Source organism: Falco cherrug, chromosome 4 (assembly GCF_023634085.1).
Source record: "Falco cherrug isolate bFalChe1 chromosome 4, bFalChe1.pri, whole genome shotgun sequence".
Taxonomy (NCBI): Eukaryota; Metazoa; Chordata; class Aves; order Falconiformes; family Falconidae; genus Falco; species Falco cherrug.
The window spans coordinates 54637145-54652195 of NC_073700.1; the positions used below are offsets into that span (position 1 = coordinate 54637145).

Sequence of the window (15051 nt, forward strand, 5' to 3'; positions counted from 1 at the left end):
AAGGAAGCAAGCACTGAGAAATCATGCCTAGTCAAAGAAGCAATGTCTGCTTCTAATGAGAGCTTATGAACACCCATATCAAGAAACTACACAAAAAACTACCGATAGAAATGGCTCTTACTTGGTTTTGCTCCAAACAGGGAGATTGGTTATGATGATCTAAAAGATTTCATCAGCGTGACATGAAAGGCTTTAAATGATGGAATCCATCTGAAATATTGTAAACTGGAATGTCATGCTGATATTCATTTAATTGTATCTTTGACTTTACAGTGCAGCTTCAAAGAGCAATCTTTTTTTTTTTTTTTTTGAAACACAGCAACGAAATCCCTGAGCAACTTGACCCATGTCACGACCTGTTTCGAGGGAAGGAGGTGGTTGGGGACCAGATCTCCATAGGTCTCTTCGGACCTAAATTGTTCTTTTATTCTGTGATCTTGTAGACCCAAGTTGGTTGAATACTGTTCAGCAGGAATTATAATTTGTTCCTATCCTGGGGGTATTTGATAGGCCTCTACTTTGCATTTTTTTTTGCATTAGAGTTAGGAACTGCCTGATACCATGTGGTGGGTGCCTTGTAGTGGGAACCTAAAAATTACTCCACTATGATGAGAACCACCTTACTGAAAAGTTGGCCGCAGCTTTAACTCATTCACTACAGATAGGGAAAACCAGCCAAAATCAGACTTCAAATTATTTTTTGAGCTTTTAATCTCTTTGGTTTATAACAAACTTGATTTTTGGAGTAGCATTTGAGGCTTATCTGTAAGCGATCAGATTCCATTATACACTAATGAAAAACAAACAGAGAAGAGGAGGCAAATGAGAGTCTGGTTACAGATGTTGTCCCACAAACCTATCCCTTTGTCCCTCTTTATTCTGCAAAGATTGTAGAACTGGATGTCTCTCTAGCATGAACCTAGGGATAATATTTGATTTTTAGACCCAAATCCCTTTGATTTGCAAGACTGAGGTAGGGTACGTGCTGATACAAAGCACTCATAATTCAGCATTTAAATACAGCTGTCCACACATAGACAAGTTGTCTAGGTTCCCATCACGACAGAGTGATTTGGTCAGGACTATCAAGGTGCAAAGAGAGAAATTAATAGATACCACTGACATGACTCAGTTTCTTAGACATAAGTAAGGAATGCCACTCAAGGTGACCTTGTATGTCTGAAATATCTAGATGGAGCTGGAAAACAACATGCAGGACTTACAGGAGAGCTATACACTTATGCAAAAAGCTTCAGGAATATATATTTCTTCTAATGGTATTAGATGCCTACTTTGGGGTAACTTAGTTGAGCCCTGAGTTTCTGACTATACAGGACTTTTGTGTTTAACACCTCTGGGAAGTAATGGATGATAAACAAGGTATGAAATAGCACTTAAATCTTATCAAGAAAAAAGATGTTTTTGTCATGTCCACATTTCCTGTTCTCCCAGGCCCTGAAAATAGCTTGGTGCAATTTTTACTGTGGCAAAACCCCAGAACTGGTGCCTAGGTCCTATGAACCCTGACATTTAAAAAAAAAAAAATCATGTTTTTGCCTTTGTTTTTTACCCCACAAAATCCAAGCTGTAGGCAAGAAGAACTTTAGCTTTTACCTGTTGCACCAAGACATAAAGCTACATCCGAGGCACCTTTGTAACACAAAGGCCAGAAAGACCTTATGTAAGTTGTGGAGGAAATTCTGTCACTGCTCAAAATTTTTCCATCTGAGAGGAAGGGGATGCCAAACCCTGGAAACTCCATCTCCAAGAGTCCCCAGGGACTACCACACTGTCAGACCCTGAAAACCCAGAACACTTGAAAACCTGCTACCCCCAGCCAGATGCATAGTCTCGTTAGCAGACGGTGGGGTGAATCCAGCATCTCTTCTTGCACAGAAAACATGTGCTTCCAAATCCACCCTAAAAAGACCAGTCTGTGCCCCAGCTGCCCACAGTTTTGCAGGCAGGTGACCAGAGTACAGGTTCATAGAGCTAGGTCCAAAATCCCTGAGGGATGTTGGAGGATGCCCTTCCCTCTGCCCCAAGCCTGGTCCTGTGGGGGGGTGCTGGAGTCCCCCAGGAGGGACTCGGGTGTTGGGCAAGGGAGGTGCAAGGCTCTCCGGGGCGGGTCTTGGGCAGGTGGAGGCGGGCTGAGCATCGGCTTTTGGCAGCTTCACAACAGGCATAAGGAGCAGGGAGGACCTGGCTGCTGCTGCGGAGGATGCTAAGTTTGTGCTGTCTGCTGCTGCCGCTGGTGAGTGCCTGGCAGCGGTCCCTCTGGGTCCGGGGCTGGGGAGAGAGGGGTGGGGCACTGCACATCTGGCTTCTGACACCGTTGACCACAGCTGGATGTGCTCCGCAGCTGCCCTGCAGGATCTGGTGGTGGGGGTGTCTGCAGAGGCAGGGTAACTTTTCTCCTAATAGGGAGCAGGTAGAAAGAAAGCAAAATAAAGAAAGGATTAAAAAAGGACAACAGGGAGGTAGGAGGGGAGGTAAGAAAAAATATTGCTGAGTTAGAGGTTTGGCACAGCTCTTTTCCTTAAAATTTCCCAGCCTTAAGATGCTATTAACACAGGTCTTTTGATTCCATTCACTAGAATTGCAGTTTCCAAAGGACAGAAAAGCATCCCTAGGTCAGAATAGCTGTAGCGTGGCTTTAGAGGGACAGAAGGGGACAGCTTGCTGTACCACTTGCCCTGAGAAAGGCAACTTTGAGGAAGATACCTAAACCCAAATATTTCTGCCTGATGGATTTGGGACATTTACCTCTTTGAGAGAGCACTGATGTTTTTACTGCTAAAGGCATCTGCTTATAATACCATCGAGCAGGAGCAGAAACTGTCTTATGTCTGGTATGCCCTGGAGGCAGCAGGTGAAATTGTAACGTTAAATATCAGGGAAGATGTATGAGCACAGAGACACTGTTCCAGCATGTATATTCCTCCCTAAGCCCCATGCTCTACTGCTGGCATTGCCTGGGCTGGTTGGCAAAAGCTAGTGTAAGTACAAGTATATACATATATAAGACTATATACCTATATACTTTCCCCTCAATCTTCAGCCTCAGAGTTGTTTGAAAACGTTCCTATGGGTGTGATTCCCAGGGACTCATTAATTCTAACTTTAGCCATTTCACAGCTAAATGTTTAGTGTAGGCTGGGATTCAGGCTCTGGCTCTAGTCAAGGCATTTCATCTTGCCCTGAGGAAGACAGATGGGTGAATGTTTCTCTAGGGCCTGATTTCTTCCACTGGTAATAGAGAGAGCCTAGATGGTTACAGACTGGTCTTGACCCTTTGGTTTTAAAAGGTGGATGATGGGATGGAAATTTTCACACCTGCAGCTCACATCCTCTGGGATTTGTTTTTTCCTCTGTTTTTACACAGCATTATGTACAAGTGATAGGATATAGGTCCTTGCTATGTAAATCTTGTCACATATGGTTATTATCATGTGTATCGCCCTTCTTTCAGGGAAATCTAGTCAGCCTGAAGTGTTACAGTGCTACAGGTAGAGTGACTTTGGCATCTGGACTAGCCTTTCCATCCATAATAAAGGCAGAACTTATTCTTGCAGCTGTCAGCAGAGTGGAGCTAACCTGAAGTGATGTATCATGCACATCTGTGGGCTGCCACACGTCATCTTAACATTTTAGCATATTGCAGCAGACTGTGCCCATAATAAAAGAAATTCTACAAACGGCATGCTCTGCGTAGCTTTCGGCCTCAAACTGTTGCTCATATATGAACTCCAACCGCATGTCTGGTAAGAGCCAGTGCTCTAAATGTCAGTGCTTTTTGTGTCTCAGAGTAGTCTCGTGGGAAGTTTTGCACCCTAAGTTAGACAGTGAAGGCTAGAGATCCACAGGATGTATTGAGTAAACAGTCCTTTCATTTTTCAAAGGATTATGTCAGAGCAGACAAATAATTCTAGTGTGGATTCTGCAAATAATTTGTACTTCCAATATGAAAATAAAGCAGAAGGGTGATCTTGAAAACTTCCTTAGTGAAACTGGGTACTTTTACCTCCTACCAGCTCCACAGGGAGCTGTATGGCACAGGATATACTTTGTGCCTGGCAGAATAGAGCCCTTGACATTAAAAATTACCATTCACTTGTAAGTGACAAGGAACTGAGAGCAGTGGTGAGTGCTGAAATGCATAAAAATGACTTTTTCTGTCTTAAAGAGTTCAGAGTCTCAGGAAACAGAATGGGGAACTCTGCATTCCCTGTCCTTCCTGCTGAGCTAAACTGCTCTCTTCAAACACATAACAGCTTTTCACATTTCTGGGGAAGGGGTCCAGCCTGATCTAATGGAGGTACAAATGGAAATATAGATGGGTTATTGCTGAGCTATACATTTGCTTTAACAAAGTGTTTCTTGTGGTAACAGGCATATGGATCCAATTGCATGGCAAGATGCTGAGCTCCCAATAAAACAGAGCTGGGTGCCCAAGAGCCAGGACTGTTTAATTTGTGTTGGAGGGATGTACATGCTTCTTCTAGGGATCCATTCCCCACAGACCTTAAATTGCCCTCCATAAGCAACTGGAGGTGTGGAAGAATCAGTTTGTTCAGGCGTTTCGTTAGCCTGGAGGGAGTTAATAGAAGGAGACGGCTCCTGTACAGTGAGTCACTGTCCTCAAATAGGTGTCTGAGAGAGGCAGGAGGAATCCTTCCCTGCAACTGCTTGTCTGCCTTCATTGATTGTTAAGGGAGGCTTGATGGGGGAATTCAGATTAATCATCTAAAATTAAGAATCTTGTCTAAGGCCACTCATTTAGCCTCCTTCATTACTACTGGGAAGAGGTGGAAACACTCCAAGAACAATGGCTATGGCTTCAGTTGAGGAACTTGCTGGTAGACTTTGACATCTAGGTTTCAGTTCTTTGGGATCAGGTGACAGGAGCACCACCTTTAGGCCAACGTGCTACACATTCAGAAAGGGAAAAATTTCTCTTTAATTTGGAGGAATATTTGCAATAGCAGAAAATGAGGATCCTCAGTTATTAGAGTTCTGTTATTTTTTAAGTCTTAGTGATAATTAAACGCTCTACCAAATTTAGTATGGAGCTAATAAATTCAGTTTCATTTTTCTCAAGATAGTACTAATTACATAGGGTTTATACACAAAATAAATTAGTATGGCTGTACTGTCACATACAAAATACCTACAAGTAAATATATATAATGATATACATGGATTTGTATGTATAACAAATACTATTCTGTATAAGGCCATGCAGTTAAATACAGTCAGATAAATACAATCCAATACACAGAAGAGCATTCAAGCATTACTCAAATGTCTTAAAAACAATCTTGAAAAGATATTCCTTTAAATGACTGTAAGGCAATCAGTGTCTCAGCTCTCTTTTTCCATAGGTAATCGAGTTAGAAAGAGAAAACAAGCACTGAAAACGTCCTCTAGGTAGTCGTTTTCAGCCAAAAAGACTCCTGAAATAATCTGTTTAACTGGCTGAAGAGAAAGACTGTAAATAGGTCTTTGCCTTTGGGGTTGAAAGCTTCTGGGATAAAGACTGTGCCAGAGGGCAGGACTTTCTAAGACAGCTAAATATGTTGCTGGTGGCTGGGGTCATGTCACTGCTGTGGTGACCTCATGCTTTACAGTCAGGCAAAATCCAGAGCAGTAAACGTGGCTTGGGTATGGTAGAAACAAACTGGATGCTCGTCTATTTTTACAAGTGCGTTTGAGTGGTGGTTTTTTGCTGCATAGTCAATCTTCGGTTATTTTTGGTGGTTTCTTGTAGTTTTCTGATGGAACATAATACTACATATATTACATTATAAATACCCCAGAACTACTTACAGGGCACAGTGTATAGGCAGATCCTTATTGCGATGATGGTGGATGTAGCTGTACTGAAATGGACAAGGGCTTATGGAGCTGGAGGTTGGTCCCAGCTCCCTTCAAAGCACGTGTGAAAATTGGCCCTGACTTTGGTGACCTGTGCTTGCCACTCTCACAGCTTTCTAATTAGCACTTGGCTTTTTGAGAAAGGAGTTAAGCAGATCGTAGGAGACAGGCCTTGTGGAAAATTTTGATGAGATATATTCAGCAGACTGAGAAGTCTAGGAAAAAAGCTGAGGTTTTATTTGTCTTCAGTTGTTCAAACTGTGTAAACTCTCTGACATTTTTCTTCCTTCCATCCTATAAGCCTTTCCTGTTTATCAAAATTTCAGTTGAAAAAAATATATGCGTTCCAGAGCATATCCTAGTCCTCTGCACGGTATCTTTGGCATGACTGGCCAACATTCAGGACTGACTGAACACTCTATCCACAGTTATAAATCGGCAAGGGATGCATGAGTTTTAAATGTCTTTGCTGTGCCTTTCTGTATCCTAAAATACCAGCTGAGTTTTAATCCTCCAAGCTGGGAATCAGCATGTGATGTGAGTGGCAGAAAACTCTGGTTTTGTATAAGGGAGAGCTAAAATATCCAGGCATCAGAGTCACATCAGAAAAATTGAACAGGGGAAGCACAGACAGGGAGAACAGGGAGTACAGAGATGATTTCAGAGCAGATCTGAGACACAAATGCAAGCTGTAGAGACAGAGGCAAATAGAACAGTGATGAATATTCTTGGTAAATTATTTATGCACTTGACGCAAAACCTATTTGTGAGGTTTTAGGATTGCACAGCAACCAAACTGGACCACTGGAAGCACCCTTCAAGTTCTTGAAACCTTCCCATCTTGCCAATGAATTCAGCTACTTCTTCAATTTTTGATTAATTTTCAAAAAGACTGTTATCAGTTTACTTCTGGCTTTTTGATCCCATTGAGCTGCTTTTTCAAAAGTGACTGATCTATTTGGTGCTCAGCTTTGAAACAATTCCTTTGTTTTCAGAGAGCACAGAAAATGTCCCTACCTTTCCCCTAGTGTGCTAATGGATTTCTTAATGAGTGAAGATCTGTCTTTTGTGTGACATCTAAATTAAAGATTATCTACTACCGCAACAGCCTAGGGGCACCATCTTTGGGTGGGCTCTCAGGAAAGATTGCTTTTAACTAAGTTGCATTAAGTATAGCAGGAGCAAGTTGCTAGCACTGCCTTGCTAAGTCTGATGTCCAGCAAGAGCAGATCAAAGCCCAAAGTAGCATTAGCTTGATTTGGCCAGACTTTTCAGTGGTGCCCAGTGGCAGGACAAGGGGCAACAGACACAAACCGCGACACAAGAAGTTCCAGGGTGACAGAGACCTGGCACAGGCTGCCCAGAGGGGCTGTGGGGTCTCCTTCCCTGGAGACATTCAAAACCCACCTGAACACGATTCTGTGCAATCTGCTCCAGGAGAACCTGCTTGAGCAGGAGGTTGGATAGATGATCTCCAGAGGTCCCTTCCAACCCTGACCGTTCTGTGATTTTTCTGTTCAGATTTGGGCAAAGAAACTATTGTGTAACAGAGGAAATATGAAATGATGTTATACTTAATATCAGTGAGGATACCACTTAAGGTTTCAATGCAGTAACCTTACAGACTTTTTTAAAAAATGTCTAAAATTAAAAACAAGGTTCTCTAGACTGTCTCAGGTTTTTAGCATGCCCGTCACAGGTAACATTTTGATGTTCACTATGTGATTGATTTGTTCCAGGCAAGATTGTTTCTGTGGTTAGGACTTAGAATCAAAACGCCCCTGTGAATTTTGGCTGGTCACCAATGTTCAAGCCAGCAAAAAGATCTTTGTGTTACGATCTCAGCAATGCAAAGCTCTATTCCTTGAGTGCTGCCTACAACACTGCATGAAACCTCTAAGTTTTCTGTATAAGCCTTGGGGTGAAGGCACCCCACTGTGGGTTTCAGTAAGATTCATGCCAGGTTACCACCTAGCTACTAGGAAATGTTGATCCAAGAAGTAGCATTTTAAATCAGCCTCTTATACTTATTACTGTGGCAGGGAAGATTCTGCCAGATTGGACATCCCTGCCTGAGAAAGCTCTGCTTTGTTTTGGTTCCTAAATTATCCTTTTCTAAGGGGAACATGAGCTGTTCTTTTCCTGTAAGAGCTGAGACATCACAGCAGATGCCTCCCAAATCACAATGCTATGTCTCTGTAACAAATGCAGAGCCCCAGTTTTCTAGAAAACCCCATCACCTAACATTTGTATGCAAATTAGGGCAACAGCATGCACTTTTCTTTCAGGGCATGTAAGATGAAGAACAAAAAATAAGTAAGCCATAGACAACAAATCACAAATAAAGTTCCACCCAGAAGGCTTTTCTTTAACTGTAAAATAGCTTAACGTCTTTCTTCTTCTTAAAGCCTGAGGAAAACCAACAAATTGAAGCATCATCACTGTTCTCAGTTTCTAGTGTATGTGTCATTTTTCCTTTTTTCTTTTTTTTTTTTTTGTAACAGTGGGATTACTGCCAGTATGTCTACATGATTGTAATGTAACAACACCAGCTTCATTTTTGCTTCTTACAGGATAGTTTGTAGGTTACATCTGCACTTGCTTTTCTAACACTGAAGTGTCAGTAATCAACCTGTGCACTGGCATATAACAAAAAATCTGGGCTCTGGTGGGTATAGCCACCCCTACCCTAAATCCAGCAACCCAGAAGCAAACAGAACATGCTGATTAATTGCTTACCTATCTGTGGCAGTGGGATTGACTACAGGCTCACCATTGGTATCACCAGCAGTCAGTTAGGATTTCTAGAAGAAATCATTAAATCGTGTTTTCTGGTGATTTATCACTGCTTTCAGAGGCAGGGGCCTGGACTACATGGACTAGGGATCTGAGCTGTTACAACAATTCTTCTGTCATGTGTAAAACCATTGTAGTACAGCTTCCCTACGGGTAGGGTATGGGCTTCCCCAGCCACAGTAAATGAAGACCTCCATTGATTTCAGTACAGCTCTGCTGAATTATGGTGACTGAGGGTCTGGTTCAGCATGTGGAGGTTTACCAAAGGAGAGCAAAAAGGAGATGCAGCCTACTTTGAGCAGCAGGCAGTCTGGCGTACATATTCAGTGTCTGATGTACCATTTGGGAGAGCTCAGCTGCTTAGTCCCTCATTTATGTTCCACCTGCATCAGCTGCATGTGTTGCTTAAGTTGACATTTGGAGAAAGATAACCCTTCCTCCTCTGAACCTTTTAATAACTAATTACGTGTCTGTTTCCACCATTTCCAGCACCTCAGGCATGAGGTGGGAGTCAAATTAACCCATGTTTCCCAGGTGTTAGTTTGTCAAAGGCATTTCAGATCTCCTTTTCATGATTTGGATTTCATTTTGGGTTATGAATGGCATTGCTCTCAAGCCTTTTACCAGAGGACTCAGTGTAGATGGTAATTTGTATAGCAGCACATCAAGTTGTCATGACTTTTAAACATCAAGCCTAAGAATATTCCCAATACAAAGTTTTTCAGCAATAACAGAGTCCAGATATTCCAGAAAGCACAGAAATTGCTTCTTTCCTGTCCAGATGAATCCACCTTCATAAACTGAAATAGTGAGAGATTTATGTAGCAATCATTTTGTTGCTACTACTAATTTGTTTGTTATGTAGGGTGAATGCAAAGTGAAATGTATGATAAAATGTAAAGTGATGAGCAAGGATCCTATTAATACCTGAAAAAAAAAAATTTTGGAATTGTATTACTGTAGTTGAACAGCAAGAAGTACTATTTTAAGAGTCACTCATGCTGACTTATAAAATGTATTTTGAATTACCCACTGGAGGAATACAATGCATGAGAAAAGCCGTGTCTTAATTTTCTTTTCAAACAGTGTCCTTAATCCTCTTTCTGTTCTAATATTAAGATGTCTGAAAAATCTCTAGAGCCTCATAATTAAAAGCAGTCTGTCTATGCTACTTTAAAACCCAACTGCAGGCAGAGTTTTTAAAGGTTTTTAAGGATAAAGTTGTGGTCTGATTTTTTTTCCCCTAGGCAGATGTTATTGCTAAGATGTAACAGTCCACATGACTTCCAGTAACGTTTCTGTGGAGGCTAAAAGAAGTGCTGGTAGCATTGCTCACAAAACATGCTGAAGGCCAATAACTCAATTTCCTGAGACTGAACAGGCAATATAGCAGTGATGTTTTCATCTGTACTGTGTTTTCAAAGTCATTAGAGGTTTAGAATGGCCTACAGTCTTCCTCAGAAATGTCTTGGAAAGCCTTCAATCCATCATTCCCATTAAACCCACCACCCCCTGAGCACCTGGCTCTGCCTTGAATAGCATATCTTGCAAAGGAGCAAACCATCTGCTGTACTCCATGTAAGATTCCCTATGTCTTGAAGATCCCAATATCCCAAAGGAGGCTTCAGTGCAGTATTCAGTTGTCTGAATAAAGTTCCGCTGCTTTCTAGACTCCGTTGACTCTATTGTCTCTGGGTTTAGTTCAGTTCCTTAAACATGGGTGTGTAGAAATGGCTCAGACATCAAATAATGCATTTGACACTTCTGTAGGGGGCTGGCAAAATTAATGCAGAATCTATCTGCACAAGAGGGTTGAGATATCTTATAGCAGCCCAGACAGCACTAACTGTTCCTGCATGAGTGAAACATCCTTTGAATTTCCATGGACTGCAAAAGAAGCTCAGGTAAGAAGATCACATGTAGACACTGACATTGTAGATTTTCTCAGAATTTAATTGCCTTCCTAGAGGCAATTTGGGGGTGTTCTAGGGTATTAAGAACATCTTCACAGTCGCAGCAGATATGATGCAGGACTACAGGGGACATGAAACTTTATGGAGTGTGAGATGGAGGCCGAGCAAAATACATGACAGCAGCTAAATGACACTAAATATCTGTATTTAAGATGAATGTAGACCCCATTCAACAACTGATGTCTAGAAATCCCTTTAGCTGTTTAAATGTACGTGTCTTAATCTGTGGGATAAATAAAATTCCTTAAGCTCCCCAAAAAAGTCATGATTTTTTTCTCATTTCTTCATCTGGTAAAACGGAAAGAGTGCCTCTAAGGAGCGTGTAGCATCTTCAGATAGCATGGTGATAAAATTTTGTAATCACTCAGATTAAATTATGGCCAAGACTTCAATTTTTCTATTTTCTTTAAATTCTTGGACTTCAGTATTTCTTATTTAAGCCCCAATGGACCCGGAAACATCAGCTTGTATTTATTGCTTCTATTTTTATAATTATACCAGCTGCATTCACAAAGGAAGAGCTTACACCATGGTCTCCCAGTGGAGTGATTTCTATGGCGCCATAATCTCAAGGTTTCAAAGATGACCAGGAGCCTATTTTATTAGTATCACCATCAAAGCAGAGGAGGCTCACCCTCCTGAAGTATGAGTAAGACTTTATTATCACACTTGGGGGCTAATTTCTCCAATAAAGAGAGCTCCCAAGAATTGAAATAGTAATATTTTTCCAATAGGTAGTTCTGAACACCAGAAAAATTTACTAAAGAAACCAAAAAACCCCGCCACCACAGCATGTCTATTTAAATAAATTACGTTTTGATTCTGTTTTACAGGGAAGAAACATGTATATGGTCTGACTGCATGTATGTTTGGGGCACTCGGTGTGAATATTCCTGTAGCTGATTGATTCATCCAATTTTGCCAGTTGACAAAGAGGTAGAGATCCAAAGACTGTGAAATCTATTGGACTTTTGTGAAAAACATAGGTGTAAAGGAGAGGTGGTGTGTATGTCCAGGTTGGAGAAGAGGTGCTACATGACCTTAACTTTTATGATACACTGAAGAATCCATATGAGTAGGCATATCCAGGCACATATACAAAAAGATAAATGGATGAGAACACAGCCTCCTCCTGTTGTTTACATGTCCTATTTGCAGAAAAATCTTCATCTGGGTTTTTCACATTCTAAGACCTCAAAGCACCAGCCACAAGGTACAAAACAGAAAGAAACCTGGCTCCTCTTACTCTGCTAGTCACAGAACTTCTTTGTTTGTTTTGTCTTTCTCTCACCAAGGTTGCGGGAATCCATCCGGAGTGCAAGATATTCCAGCAGGTGGTCAAAGAGGAGGCTTTGTGCTTAGAAAAGAATGAATCTGTTTCACCTGATCTGAAAGGTAACAGTCCTGATCGTTGAGCTCTGATGTGAATATCCGTTGTATATAATTTCAGGGGCACAACATAAAGATGCCATTTGTTCGTTTGAGTCAAGGTTTTGTTCTTATTTTATTTGGTTTCTTCATAGTTTGAAGTGTTCCTTCTATAGGCTGGGATTTTACCTCATTTTAGACATCTTTAAAAGCTCAATGTCTAAGTCAGTCAATCTAATTGTCGTCTTAGATTCCCTTAAAGTAAATGGAGGAAGATGGGTGTCCCTAGAATATGTTTCATGACCTTTGGTTTAGATGCTTACTTTAGAATGAGAAGAATCATTCTCTGGAATAGTATTTCTCTTTACTAACTAAAGAACGAGACTAAGGTGATTAGTTCAGATTCTGACAAGTTTAGATGCTTAGTTAGGGCAGGAAAACCCTACTTGGCATGTCTTACGTTCCTAAAGTATTTGATGTGTTCTTTACTTCTATCCAAAACTCTCAAGAAGCCTCCACAGAAAACACTGAAATTATTCCTGCTGCAAATCATTCCAATCTGGTGAAAATGTTCTTTGTGGAAAACCAAAAGAAAAACATCATCCCAACTTCAAAATATTCTGTGTCTATATTTTTAGAGGTTCTTTGTTTCCTTTTTATAAAAAAAGATTTATTGTGGTGGTGGTTTGAAATCTGTTACATGCTCAAACATAAATTTTGAAAATGAACATTTCAGAAAGCCTGTAAAATATTTTTAAAGTGCTGTTTGAGGGGGTTCTCTTTGCTGGGGTTTTGGCATTCTGGAGACATGTTTTGAATTGATTCCAAGTGATATTTCAAAATGTTCAAACTCTTTCAAAAGTTCAGTCATATTCTTTCTGGCCAATTTTGCTTAGAAAAGTATGAATCCACCTCAGTGAGACTTTTCAGTTACATGAAGTATTGAATATTCATTTTCTGCAGAGGAGTTACGAGACAAAGATGCCTCATGCGCTTGATATGAACAGAAGTATTGCAACCACCTGGCAGTTTGCCTTTAGCAGCCCATCGAAATTTAGATGAAATTTAGAGACTAACCCCTAGGATATTTCCTTTACCTTCATATTTATTTTCCTAGAGCCTTTCCAATCCCTCTGTGTCTGATATTCTTCTTGTACTTGCCTACTCTATGTTAGTAGTATTTCCCTTCCCCTTTAATCAAGCTGAGAATACCTCCTGGACACATTTGTCACTTGGAATACCCAGTAACCTACCCAAAAATGTTCTGGCAAAAATCAGGTGTTTTCAATAATGATTTATTACATGCATTACAGGATGACATTCTGAGTATTTTTCTCTTTACTGGAAAAATAATTACATGATTTTGAAATCCTCTTGGTAGCAAAGGTTACTCAAAGAAATAAAAATCCCTCAAAATTCTTTAAACTATTTATAACTCTTCAACCTTGTCAATTCTGATCTTCTCAAACCTCTCCTTTCCGACTTTTTTTCTCTAGAGATGGAAAGACTTTAATGAAAATTTGTTCTGATATTTACAGACTTTCTCAATATATTTTAAAATGAAACACTAGATCCTAAAGAACAATTCAACACCAGTATTTCATCTGGGGTATTTTAAAACTAGACTAAAATTGGTAGAAGTCCCTAGGTTGCATTTCAGTTTACAGGAATGCAACGAGACAAACTGAAGGATCACAATTTGTACAGAGTTACTTCTCAGTAGCCACAGAGTATCCGTGCTGGAATTAGTCTGTTGCAGGCTTTTTAATTTAAAGCAGTTCCACATTATTCTTCTTGTACAGAGCAGTGTCTAATGAGTGTCATCGTTAGAGTCCAGGGTGCAATTCCTGTCATCTTGAAGTAGATGTGTAAAATAGGTCAATTGAATCAAGCTCTAAAAATGCTTCTTTTTCTTCATTGTCTGAAAAAGAGAGCCCTGGGTTACCGAAAAAAAAAAAGACTTAAATGACTATGAAGTCAACATTACTTCATACAGTTCCTGCTGCAGTTGTCTTTATGGAGTCTCAGGTGACCTGGACAATCGCTAGTCTTTTGAGAACCTCAGCATGCAAAATGCTCCTGCTGCTTTTGTGCTCAGTGGTTTCTTTGATGTAAACTGTAGAAGTCACTGGAAACTAAGACTTAACACATACAAGTTCCATTCCCACATAAGGTCACCTGATTCTTGTTTTTAACCCCACATTGCCAAATGCGATAGACTTTTAGACCCAGCTCCTCAAAGGTATTATAGTTCCTCTGAGACAGACCCTTTAAGTCCCTAAGTCAAAGTGTGTGTGCCACTGCGTGTCTAAGTGGGACTCATAATACCTGACTTTATTAATTTGAAAATTAACAGCCTAGTTTAGGCTATAATCATCAGAGAGACCTAGGTATTTGCAGTAGGTGATTCATCCTGTTCTCAGAAAGGAGCCGCTAATGTATGGGATGAATCATGCGCTGGAAGTCCCTGTCTCTTTCTACTGATTGCAGAGGGAACATAGCTAAGATTAGCTGACATATTTTAAACAATTAAAATTAGAGATAATGAAGCAGGGGTTCGATTTTTCCCATCTGGCAAATTTGGGATACCAGGAATTTCAGCCTCCTAAGGGTGATGTGAGGATAATGCTGTGGGAGATTCTCAGGACTATCCTTTTGGAAGCCAGAGAGTAACTTTGCTCAGCTACAGGCAAGTAATATTGCTTCCACGTTTCAGCTCTCAACAATTTTAGATTTGCCTTGTCATCAGTCACAGATGAAACAGAAAAGAATCAGTGAAAGAAAATAACGCCTCCCAAACGAAACTCATGCACTGCTTTATACCCACCTTAGGACCCCTAGAGATTAGTTTCAGTTACAACACGGTGCTTTTTTTTATTGGTTCAGGCACCTTTACGCGCTGATCATTTTTCTGTCCTGCACCTACACCTACTTGCCAGCAGACACTGCATGACCACACCTGGAGTCTCAATGTGATGCATCTGCCACAAGGCTGTGGTCAACTATAACTTCTGAAAACTCTTTTTATTGGACTCGT

At 40.6% G+C, this 15051-nt stretch overlaps 1 protein-coding gene across 1 annotated transcript in view; it reads left to right on the plus strand.

Moving 5' to 3' along the window:
* The first annotated feature begins 1364 nt into the window (after window positions 1-1364).
* LOC102051376 (vasoactive intestinal polypeptide receptor-like) overlaps window positions 1365-15051 on the plus strand; it is a 31970-nt gene continuing 18283 nt past the window's right edge. Inside the window, exons 1-3 of the mRNA XM_027809978.2 lie at window positions 1365-1380; window positions 2190-2254; window positions 11942-12041. Coding sequence (XP_027665779.2) covers window positions 1365-1380; window positions 2190-2254; window positions 11942-12041 — 181 coding nt within the window. The remainder of the gene's footprint in view (window positions 1381-2189; window positions 2255-11941; window positions 12042-15051) is intronic.